General features: G+C 38.2%; 1 protein-coding gene across 1 annotated transcript; it reads left to right on the top strand.

The window, feature by feature from the left end:
* The first annotated feature begins 162 nt into the window (after positions 1-162).
* LOC115201325 (PHD finger-like domain-containing protein 5A) lies at positions 163-12052 on the top strand. The gene is made up of 4 exons (XM_029764858.1): positions 163-404; positions 791-814; positions 9755-9921; positions 11861-12052. The coding sequence occupies exons 1-4, from the start codon at positions 353-355 to the stop codon at positions 11948-11950; spliced, it is 333 nt and encodes a 110-aa protein (XP_029620718.1). The 5' UTR covers positions 163-352; the 3' UTR covers positions 11951-12052.
* Positions 12053-13173: the final 1121 nt, after the last annotated feature.

Here is a 13173-nt window from a genome sequence, read left to right as displayed (position 1 = left end):
AATATAGATTTTCTGTGTCCTACTCTAATTTTGAATTCAGAAATGTATATATATAATATATTTTCTTAACTAATATGCGACATGAATGCCAAACATTAAATCCTGCTATTTTGTATCTAATATTTTGTATACCTAGCTGCAAGGACCCCGGGATGAATTTTGTGCAGTTCATATTTAATATTCTCCCTTTGAATTTAGACAGATTAATTCACTAACATATCCATAGTCATAATATTTTTAACTAACGTGAAATAATCTAAAATAATATGATCCGAAAAAGAAACTAAACCAAAAGAAAAGAAGAAAGGGTCAAAGTTCAACATAGCCATCGCATGCTCTGCGTTCGACGATAATGGCTAAACATCATCCAGATTTGATTTTTTGTAGAAAACAAGCCGGTGTCGGTAAGCTGTTCGTTTTATTTTCACTGCATATGATTGTATGAGTACTAACTTCTTGTCAGCAATTATCCGTGCTGTGAATGGGTTATTGCTGTGTTCAAGCCTTTTGTTGATAGTGGCTAGCTAGCTAAGCTAGTACAGTAACTAACATGCTAGTAGGAGCAGTTAGCAAATGTTGTTCATTCATTTAGCTAGTTAACGTTACCATAACTTTCTTCTTCGTCAACCCTTTGACTTGCCTTCTAACGTTATAGTTAGCTATATTGAAGCAACTTTGTTATTGATTGCATAACGTTACTCGCATAGCCAGCTTCATGAAACAATTATTTGTTGGCCAAGTTACTTTACAATCATGTTCAATAACTGATTTGTTCTGTTTTACTTTTCAGCTATTGGAAGATTGTGCGAGAAATGTAAGTTTCAATATAAAACGTTTACAACTTTACATCTATGTCTGTCTCAAATAGGGTCATGTCTTGGGGGTTAAGGGCCGCGACGCTCGGTTTGAACATTAACACATCGCTTGCGGTACGGTTTTGAAAGCATAAGGGCTTTATTTTTCATATTGGCAATAAATAAAATGTTTAATTGATACACCTTTTTATAGGTTTAGGGTTCCCCAAGCGGAGATATTTCCATGTTACAGAGCTTGTTTAAGGAAGACAGTGCACTCACTACTTGTGCTAATTAACGTTAGCTATCTGCATCTCCGAACACCTGTGTGTAAATGGAAGACAGACGCCACAAACGTTTTGTCGTATTGTTTTAAGACAGCTGGCTGCATCTGTCTTAAAACAGTGTATTTTTCATTTGTGAAATTATTTTGATTTGATATGAAAGTAGGGTTTTTTTTGTTTCTAGAGCCGTATCGCAATTGAGAATCTATTCACGTTTAGATTGAGTGTTTGGCTTCCAGAGCCAATTCGCCCTTTAAACATAACATATAAGGTCCTTACACTAAGGAGTAACGTCAGGCTCATTTAGTCAAATATTGGGCTAAATAAAACATTTCATACAGTGACGCCAACTTAGCAATTTTGTTGCTATTTAGCTACTTTTCAGACTACCCTGGCAACTTTTTTTCAAACAGCAACAAGCAACAAATTTAGCTACTTTTAAAAATTTGTTTGGAACTTTTAGCAACTTTTGAAAAGTGACTCAAACGCTAAAATGCACACATTTTCCCTCTAAACGACACAAAAACGATTTTCTGTCACACACTCAGTCACTGCAAAAGTGCATTGTGAGTGACGTCAGCAGCAAATTGCAAATCATTGTTGGCTGACTGCAGCAGCAATAGTACGCGTTCGACGAGCCAAACCCAATGAATATAGTTGGTCACGAATGTTTGATCTTGAACAGAACTTACATCAATCAACATATCTAAATCAAAAGTGTACAGAAAAGAGTGGGAGTCTGTAACTGAACAAATGTCAAATCATATTTTTTTGCATGGCCAGTCAATTTGAGTAACGTTATTGCGTATTTTACGTAATGACATCACAACGTCATTTAGCAACTTTTAGCAACAAATCAACCTGCCTCTAGCAACTTGCCCTGAAAATTAGTTGGAAACACTGTTCATACATGGTTGGCCGAAGTGGTCAGAAGGTTACTTTTTTGGACCTGATGCCAAAGCATTCAGGAGATAGAGGTGCTCAAAGTTGACCCCATTTTACATACCCTACCTAGCTACAGTTTGTTACGCAAGATATGTGACAACTATGTTTCCATACTCAAGGATACAGTTTAGCTTATACAAAACATTGCCATAGATTTTTAAACTAACCTGCTCTTGGCGATACTTTCTTCGTTCTCAATTCGGGAAAGGTTAAATGTCCGTGTCCGGTTGCAGGTGGTTCTACAAAAACCAGAGAACTGCGGAAATATTAAATCATGTTTTGTACTGAGCGAGGAGGTGCCTCGCCATCTTAATAAGCTTCTAATTTATAGCCTCTGTCACTTGTGCAATATGCAAGCACCTGTGCTCCGCTGGCCTCTCCTTAAAACCTGTTATGGACAGGAGTTCCGCCAGCGGAACCCCGTTCCACCAGCGGGACCCCTAGCCAACAGCCAATGGAATAGCAGGGCGCGAAATACAAAACAACAAAAATACCATAATTCAAATTTCTCAAACAATCAACTATTTTACACAATTTTAAAGATAAGACTCTCGTTAATTCAACCACATTGTCCGATTTCAAAAAGGCTTTACGGCGAAAGCAAAACATTAGATTATGTTAGGACATCAACTTGACAAGAGAATCACACAGCCATTTTCCAAGCAAGGAGAGGCATCACAAAAACCAGAAATACAGCTAAAATGAATCACTAACCTCTGACGATCTTCATCAGATGACACTCCCAGGACTCAATGTTATACAATTCATGCATGTTTTGTTCGATAAAGTTCATATTTATATCCAAAAAACCCATTTTACATTGGCGCGTGATGTTCAGAAAATGTATTGCCTCCCAAAACTTCCGGTGGATGAGCACATCAATTTACAAAAATACTCATCATAAACGTTGATCAAATTTACAACAGTTATTGAAAGAATTATAGATGCACTTCTTCTTAATGCAACCGCTGTGTCAGATTTCAAAATAGCTTTACGGCGAAAGCACATTTTTCAATATTCTGAGTACAGAGCTCAGCCATCAAAGCAAGCTATACAGTTACCCGCCAAGTTCTGGAGTCAACTAAACTCAGAAAAAGTATTTTAAATCTTCACTTACCTTTGCTGATCTTTGTCGGAATGCACTCCCAGGACTCCCACAATACATTTTATTTTTGTTCAAAAAACTCCATATTTATGTCCAAATACCTCCTTTTGTTCGCGCGTTCAGATCACTATCCAAAGGCAAAATGCGTGAGTGTAAAACCAGAGACAAAAAGTCTAAATGTTCCATTACCGTTCGTAGAAACATGTCAAACGATGTTTACAATCAATCCTTAGGGTCTTTTTAACATAAATCTTCAATAATATTCCAACCGGAAAATAGCGTATTCATTACAGAGGAAAAAGAAGGAGCGGCGCACCAGCGTGCTCGCGCAGTAAACAACTCACTGCTCCCAGGCAGTCCACTGATTGACTGGGCTCTTATTCTCTGCCCAGTAACAGTAGAAGCATGAAACAAGGTTCTAAAGACTGACATCTAGTGGAAGCCTTAACGAATGCAATATGACCCCACAGACACTGTAGTTTGAATAGGGATTAGAAAGAAAAACTACAACCCTCAGATTTCCCACTTCCTGGTTGGATTTTTCTCAGGTTTTTGCTTGCCATATGAGTACTGTTATACTCACAGACATCATTCAAACAGTTTTAGAAACTTCAGAGTGTTTTCTATCCAAATCTACTAATAATATGCAAATATTTGACTCTGGTCCCGAGTAGCAGGCAGTTTACTCTGGGCTCGCTTTTCATCCACAGTATATATGAGTCAGCATACTAGTTATACAAAGAGGCCCTATTATTTCAAAATCAAATTCGCTAGCCTATACTTATAACTTTGTAGGCCGCATGTGCTGCACCAGAATCCCATGTTCTCTTCTGCTTTTATCATTGTTTAAACGATGTGTGTAATTCCAGTCCATATAAAACAGTATAGTACAATTCAGTAATAGGTTTCACTCTCAAAGATTTGTCTACTGGAGCTAGTTTAATTTATTTACCCAAGAGAGCATATAGCTAGCTACATCTATGGGCATTATTGTTTTTTTCTGTCGTGTGTAATGTGCCTATATCATATGTATTGGATAATGGCACAATCATTTGGGCTTGGGCTCATTAAATGTTCTTAATGTAGGGTTCATAAAATGTATTTTATATATGGCGGCTCAGGTAGCATCGGGTTTGAATTTACATACCGCTTAAACCTCTTACATCTAGACGTTCCGCTAGCGGAACACCTGCTCCAATAGCCAATGATGGGCGTGGCGCGAATTACAAATTCCTCAAAAATACAAAAACTTCCATTTTTCAAACATATGACTATTTTACACCATTTTAAAGACAAGACTCTCCTTTATCTAACCACACTGTCCGATTTCAAAAAGGCTTTACAACGAAAGCAAAACATTAGATTATGTCAGCAGAGTACCCAGCCAGAAATAATCAGACACCTATTTTTCAAGCTAGCATATAATGTCACATTAATCCAAACCACAGCTAAATGCAGCACTAACCTTTGATGATCTTCATCAGATGACACCCCTAGGACATTGTTATACAATACATGCATGTTTTGTTCAATCAAGTTCATATTTATATCAAAAACCAGCTTTTTACATTAGCATGTGACGTTCAGAACTAGCATACCCCCCGCAAACTTCCGGTGAATTTACTAAATTACTCACGATAAACGTTCACAAAAAACATAATTATTTTAAGAATTATAGATACAGAACTCCTCTATGCACTCGCTATGTCCGATTTTAAAATAGCTTTTCGGTGAAAGCACATTTTGCAATATTCTCAGTAGATAGCCCGGCATCACAGGGCTAGCCATTTAGACACCGACCAAGTTTAGCCCTGATCAAAGTCAGATTTACTATAAGAAAAATGTTATTACCTTTGCTGTCTTCGTCAGAATGCACTCCCAGGACTTCTACTTCAATAACAAATGTTGGTTTGGTTCAAAATAATCCATAGTTATGTTCAAATATCCTCTGTTTTGTTCATGCATTCAAGACACTATCCGAATGGTAAAGAAGGGTGACGAGCACGACGCATTTCGTGACAAAACATTTCTAAATATTCCATTACCGTACTTCGAAGCATGTCAACCGCTGTTTAAAATCATTTTTTATGCCATTTTTCTCGTAAAAAAGCGATAATATTCCGACCGGGAAATCGTTTTTTAGTACAAAGAGAGCGAAAGTAAAAGCATGGGATCCCCTCGTGCACGAGCCTCAGTTTGATGGCCCTCTGTTCGACCACCATCCAAACGCGTTAAAGTTTTTCAGCCAGCGGCTGGAATTACATCATTCAGCTTTTTCCCGGGTTCTGAGAGCCTATGTGAGCCGTAGGAAGTGTCACATTACAGCAAAGATCCTACATTTTCTTTAAACAGAGCCAAGAAGCTCAAGGAATGGTCAGAGAGGGTACTTCCTGTTTGGAGTCTTCTCAGGTTTTTGCCTGCCATATGAGTTCTGTTATACTCAGACACCATTCAAACAGTTTTAGAAACTTTAGGGTGTTTTCTATCCAAAGCCAATAATTCTATGCATATTCTAGTTTCTGGGCAGGAGTAATAATCAGATTAAATCGGGTACGTTTTTTATCCGGCCGTGAAAATACTGCCCCCTAGCCATAACAGGTTAACGCTGTAATGAAATCCAGACATTTATATGCTTTATAATGCTTTTGAATGACACTTCTGGTTTTGCCGGGAAATACCGGGTTACCCAATCAGGGAAAGCGTTACCATGTTTATCTCTCAATACGTAAGTGAAGTTTAGTCTAGTGCTGTAAGTTGCAGTAGCGGTGTGTGTGGGTAAAATCATCGGAGAGGCCAATCCCCTCCCCCAAATAATTACATTTGGCTTGTGATGCTGATTGGTCTGAAGCCAAATTCGAACTGGCTTCCCTTGATGTTTATTTTTTTTGTGCGCCAGGACTACTCACAGCTGAGCTTACTCGGTTTAGCTCAATGCTGATTGGCTATTATGGGGGTGGGGGGGCTAATGCTCGCTGGCTTCCCTTGAATTCAATGCTACGGCGGCAACAATGTCATACTCTTTCTGACCATAAAGCATCAGATGGATACGCTACCCATACTGAGACTGAGGGGCGCTGTTTTGTTTGCAGAGATGCTTTTACTGGTGAGATATATTCAGCCTCTTGCGAATTGAAGGAAATGTATGAAACCGAGAGATGAAAGATAAATAATTTTTTGTAAATTTTGGGGGAAGCCTGCCTTCCCTTGGTAACTATGAATACATCCTACTGGTAGCTTGGTTATCTTTGAATGCAGCAGGTAATCATTCTTAAAGTCATTACTTAGTCAAATTAACCCCATAATTGGTATAAACTAATGGTTTATGTTAAGATTTATGAATTATATTCATGACATTTCACATTGTTTATCTACATAATTTAAATCTAACATTAATTTGCATGAGACAAAGTCCACTTGATCAATAGTTATTACGCTAGTATCCTATGATGCCACTGGTGCCGATGACCACCAACTGGTCTGGGGCAGCCATCTAAGGTTGCAGTGACTTTATATTCACACAGCTTCTAAGGACATATGAGGTTTACATGCCACATTTCATTGCCCAATGTCCATTGGTTCAGATCTTATAGCCCTGGTGTGATATGGTGCCATCTAGTGGTGTAGCGTGGCTGACTTTGAATGCAGAAGATTTTAAAAGTATTATTATCATTAGCATATGTGCTAACAGGCATCAATAGGTACAGTGTGGCCATAATTGAGTGCAGTAACAATTCTTTCTCAACATTAGACTGATGTAATGAGTGTAAATGCAAAATCTAGAGTGAATCTGAAGTATGGTTCATGACAAGATGATTCTGGGCATTAGCATTACAAATGCAAAGAATGAGTTGCTAATAGTTTCCTTGTTTTTTTTAGATATCAATACCAAATTCAGTGTGGTTCTTCTTAGGGATGTCACGTTTAAAGTTGATAGCCAACTGTGGAGTGTATTTACATTGGTTTAAATGGACACGCAAAATCTAATTTCTTTATTTGTAAGTAACTCAGGCATTTTGACCAATCCCTCTCAAAACAAGTTAAGACGTGCCATGGGCCATATTCTGAATTTTGTGTCATTTGGTCCTATGGTTCATGAGAAGAAGATTAAGTGTTTTTAACATTTTAGCGTATGTGCTAATGTGCATCTACTGGTATAGTGTGGCCATCTTTGAATGCATCAATGTTAATTTTCTCAAACTCTCTTTAAGGACTATTTTGATGAGTCCCAAAAACAAATATGGAGTGAATCTGACTAGGTCCATGAGAAGTAGGTTTTTTATTTTTTTAAGCATTAAAAGCGAATTGTTAATATTTTCCTTTTCCTGGATTTATAAATTGAATGATAAGTACCCATTCATTCTTTATAACTGAATAAATGCCTCATGTGCTTAGTTCAACTGTCATAACCCATCAGAACCCAAAATATAATCTTGTTTTACGCCAATGTTTGTAAACAAAGAAAATGTAAACGAACACTAAATAGCCTCAACGTGGTTGGGCTATAATTTTAATATCATGGATGGTCAATCATTGCTTCCAAAGCTTGGTCTATACATTTGAGTGGTTACATTTCTGCAGCCCCATCCCTCAGCTTTTTACCGAAACTGGTGGGGAGAACGGTTTCAACTGCTGATTGCCACTTTAAGAAAAAAAATACAGAGAATAACAATCGGTTTCAACCCCTAATTACTACCAGTAAGATGGCCCACCCACCGTCAGAATAGACATTCACATCTATCTATTCCCACGCAAATCAGCATTATTTGATGAGTGGGCCTCAACCATTTTTGTGGTACCATTTGAAAGTTGAAATTTCAACTTAATTCACATTTTAGTACATTTATCAGCCAAAGCATGACACCCACCCTGTATTCAAGAGTATGCTGTGTCTCAAACGATGGCAGGCACAACACAAATACCACAGATGTAAAATAGGGTCTAAGCTTCATGTATGAACAATGAAAAACATCTGAGTTTACGCGTTTTAATATAATCAATGTTAAAGGGGGGGGGACATACAAGTTTGACAAACAACCCTGTTTGTAAGTTTTCATATTATATCAAAATCAACCGTTTTATATTTTTCAGTGATGAAGACTTTGATGGTAGGGTGGGGTATGCAACACGGGTCAACTTTGAGCATCTTGATCTCCTGGATGCTTTGACATTCAGGTCTAAAAAGTCATTTTTAGACTTCTGGATATCATAAGTTGAATGCACCAATTTGTAAGTCGCTCTGGATAAGAGCGTCTGCTAAATGAGGTAAATGTAAATGTACTCCAGGCTAACATGTATGGAAGATTCCGTGCAGTCAGAGGTATTGAACTCCTATGGAATGACCCAATAGACAGAAGTCAATGCCCCCCTCTCTCAAACTGTGTAGTTAATACTTTTTTTTCTCCACTTCCTCAGATATACACCCTGCAGTTAAAATATATATATATATATATATATATGCGAAAGAAATATATATGAAAGAAAAGCAACATTTTGTCCATTAAAATAACATCAAATTGATCAGAAATACAGTGTAGACATTGTTAATGTTGTAAATGACTTTTTGTAGATGGAAACGGCAGATTTTTAATGGAATATCTACATGGGCGTACAGAGGCTCATTATCAGTAAACATCACTCCTGTGTTCCAATGGCACGCTGTGTTAGCTAATCCAACTTCAACAGTGAAGAGGCGACTCCGGGATGCTGACCTTCTAGGCAGAGTTCCTCTGTCCAGTGTCTGTGTTCATTTTGCCCATCTTAATCTTTTCTTTTTATTGGCCAGTCTTAGATATGGCTTTTTCTTTGCACTCTGCCTAGAAGGCCAGCATCCTGGAGTCGCCTCTTCACTGTTGACATTGAGACTGGTGTTTTGCGGGTACTATTTAATGAAGCTGCCAGTTGAGGACTTGTGAGGCGTCTGTTTCTCAAACTAAACACTCTAATGTACTTGTCCTCTTGCTCAGTTGTGCACCGGGGCCTCCCACTCCTATTTCTGTTCTGTTTAGAACCAGTTTGCGCTGTTCTGTGAAGGTAGTAGTACACAGAGTTGTACGGGATCTTCAGTTTCTTGGCAATTTCTCACATGGAATAGCCTTCATTTCTCAGAAGAAGAATCGACTGACGAGTTTCAGAAGAAAGTTCTTAGTTTCTGGTCATTTGGAGCCTGTAATCGAACCCACAAATGCTGATGCTCCAGATACTCAACGTGTCTAAAGAAGGCCAGTTTTATTGCTTCTTTAATCAGCACAACGGTTTTCAGCTGTGCTAACATAATTGCAAAAGGGTTTTCTAATGATCAATTAGCTTTTTAAAATGATAAACTTTGATTAGCTAACAACGTGACATTAGAACACAGGAGTGATGGTTGCTGATAATGGGGCTCTGTGCGCCTATGTAGATATTCCATGAAAAATCTGCTGTTTCCAGCTACAATATTAATTTACAACAATAAGTGTCTACACTGTATTTCTGATCAATTTGATGTTGTTTTTTTTTTTATGGAAAAAAACAAGGACCTTTTTAAGTGACCCCAATCTTTTGAACGGTTATATATTTCAACACTTTGATGGCTTTATGTGCATAGCTCAGTTCAAAATTGCATTAACACACTCATCCCTCTCTCCCAGGCGATGGAAAGTGTGTGATCTGTGATTCGTATGTGAGGCCGTGCACTCTGGTGCGCATCTGTGACGAATGCAACTACGGGTCGTACCAGGGGCGCTGTGTCATCTGTGGAGGTCCCGGGGTGTCTGACGCTTACTACTGCAAGGAGTGCACCATCCAGGAGAAAGATGTAGGTGTCCTACCCTCTCACCCCTTTCTCACACTCGGATTGTAAAAGGAGTAGGAAGATCTGCACACTTTTGAATGCTCCTGTATAGTTAATATGAACTACATTGGAATAAACTATATGGGATAATTCAACAGTGTGTGCAGGTACATCTTTTACAAGCTCAACCTAATATTTATTTATTTATTAATTCCATTCCTTTACTTTAGATTTGTGTGTATTGTTGTGAAACTGTTAGATATTACTGCACTGTTGGAGCTAGAAACAAGCATTTCGCTACACCCTCAATAACATCTGCTAAACATGTGTATGTGACCAATGAGATTTAATTTGATTTCTACTCCTTTCACAACATTTAATGTTGTAAGCAATTTATAGATGTCTAAGCAGGAAATTGAAATGAAAGTGGTTCTATAATTTAGAGTAATTTTCAGCAATCCAGTTTATACCCACTGTCTCACGTCAGATAGCGCAACGATTCTGTTGGTTGAGGGATGAGCATCGCATAGGAGTGACACCACCTGTCAGAAGACCATGGTATACCATAAATATTAGAGGAAAGGAGAAAGCATTTTCCCATGTAAGGAAATGATAAAGATTCCTGTCTGTCAAAGTGGTCATGCTTTCTAATAGTGTTGCACAGGTATACCGGTACCAAAACGTCATGATACCAACATTTCAGAATACTCTAGTACCGTTTAATATGATACTAGAGACTTTTTCTGCCAGACCGATCTAAACAACCTGCTGGCTCCTGTTATACAGTGTTTATAAAGTCAGTTCAATTTAAGCAACAGCCACTAGTCTATTGTATGCAGGTTCAATAATATCCACTTCACTTTCATTCACATATCAGATGTGGCAGCTGTAATCAGCTAGCCGCATCCCTACCAGCCCTCACTCATCTGTTTCTCCCCGTCCGCTCTTCACACACGGCTATTCCTCTGTCTGTCTTTTTTTTTTTTTTTTTTTTTTTTATTATTTATTTGCGATGGCTAGTGGGGATGCAGACCCTGATGAGTCTTCTGTTATTAGATTTGTACATTTTGTTCGATTGGAGCAGCGCGCAAAGCGAGCAATGTTGATACATTGTATAATTTCATTGCCCAAGTCTAAGACACTGCATCTCAGTGCTAGAGGTGTACCTACAGCCAACTTGGTTCGAATCCAGACTATCACAACCGGCTGTGATTGGGTGCCATAGGGCAGCGCACATTTGGCCCAGCGTCGTCTGAGTTTGGCCAGTGTAGGCCGTCATTGTAAATAACAATTTGTTCTTAACTGACTTGCCTAGTTAAATAAAATGTTTTCACCCCTCTACCAATAACTGCCCTTTGAGGCATTGGAAAACATCCCTGGTCTTGGTGGTTGAATGTATTTTTGAAATTCACTGCTGGACTGAGGGACCTTACAGATCAGTGTGTGTGTGTGTGTGTGGGGGGCGTGGTACAGAGATGAGGTAGTCATTAAAAAATCATGTAACTATTATTGCACAGTGTGAGTCCATGCAATTTATGGGATTTGTTAAGTACATTTTTACTCCCGAACTTATGTAGGCTTGCCATGACAGAGGTTCAATACTTATTGACTCAAGACAATTCAGCTTTATTTTTTTATTAATTTGTAAACATAAAAAACAAACATAATTCCACTTTGACAGTATGGGGTATTGAGTGTTGGCCAGTGATGACAATCTCAATCTCACTAAATGTTTAATTCAGGCTATAATGCAACAAAATGTGGAAAAAGTCAAGGGGTGTGAACACTTTCTGAAGTCAATGTACTTGTTCAGCTTGTCATAAAATCTTCCCAATATGTACTACCCGTTAAGCTCATTTTATTCACACTATATGAGGTGTCTTGGTTTCAATACCGCCACTCTGGTTTATACCTGCACTAACTGTTTGCTACTCTCTCTACACTTCTTGGTTTGACCCTACAGCGAGACGGTTGCCCCAAGATTGTGAACCTGGGCAGCTCAAAAACTGACCTGTTTTATGAACGGAAGAAGTATGGCTTCAAGAAGAGGTGAAGACAGGACAGTCCAACATGCTTTGCTTCAGTTTTGTTTTTACTTTTCTTTTTGTAAACATGTTTTGACAATACAATAAAGCTTTCTTTTATATTACTGCAATATATGTTTTTCCCTTTAGTTATAGGGGTAATGATCTAGTGTTCACACTTCTGTGAAAGGTTGTGGACTGATGATTACACCCCTGGCATGGCCAAAAAAAAAAGCGTCCAGTTTATCCAATGGCTAAGTTGAGAAAGCTTTGTCCTAAAGCTATTGGTGTGTTCCGTTTCAACTGTCCTGTCTAATACTTACACAGGCAGGTACTTCAGTCCAAAAACACATTTTTTCAACAATGCTTTATTTATATATACAGGACATACAGTAGCCACATGCAACATTGTGTAGAAACTAATTCTCAAACAGTTAATTTCCCCTGCACCAGTTGTATAACATTTTCTTGGTTGTAGCGTAAGAAAGTAATTGTGCTAGTGTTTAGGGGGCACCCAATCCAGTCGGTTTCCCTTACTGACATCGATCAATCAAGAAACTATATATCAATCAAATTCTTGATTTGTCTGTTCTCAATCATCTACTTCCCAACATGTTAGATCACTTTAAGCACTGATCTATTGTTGAGTTATAGTCAAAGGACTGGAAGAATTACAATCACTACCACACAAGTCTTGTCTCCAGATTTTGCAAACAACCAATAAATGAAGCTGTCAATTTGAACAAGATTCTCACCTCAACTCACAAAACCAAATGTAAAACTTTCAACAACAAAAAAATAATGTAAAACACATCCAGACTACGTTCAATGTATTTCTTCAGATAAATTCCAAAACGAGCTGAAAGCACTGCAATCACTTATTTTCCTCTAGTTACTTTCCTAATTCCTGCTGATGTAACAAGGAAACATGGACCAAAGGGGAAAAAACTGAGGAGACAGAAACCCTGAAAGGAGGCTTGAATTTCAGTGTATGATATGGTATTGCACTGAGTCAGCTGAAGACACTTGAAGGTCCTTGTTGAAACAGGCCCAGATCAAGCCACAGAGTTAAAAAAAATAATAATAATTAAATCCTGGTTTTGACAAAAGGAATTAAAAAACTGCAACATACAAACTTCCCCATAGTTCTGATGTAGTCTGTTTTCCGGTTTCATGAGGTAACTACAATGTATTGTACTCATTGCAGAAAGAGCACAGAATCGGTCACCTTTTTACATTGTGTGGCAACTGT

Source organism: Salmo trutta, chromosome 10 (genome assembly GCF_901001165.1).
Source record: "Salmo trutta chromosome 10, fSalTru1.1, whole genome shotgun sequence".
Lineage (NCBI taxonomy): Eukaryota > Metazoa > Chordata > Actinopteri > Salmoniformes > Salmonidae > Salmo > Salmo trutta.
This window is presented reverse-complemented; position numbering and strand designations above follow the sequence as displayed.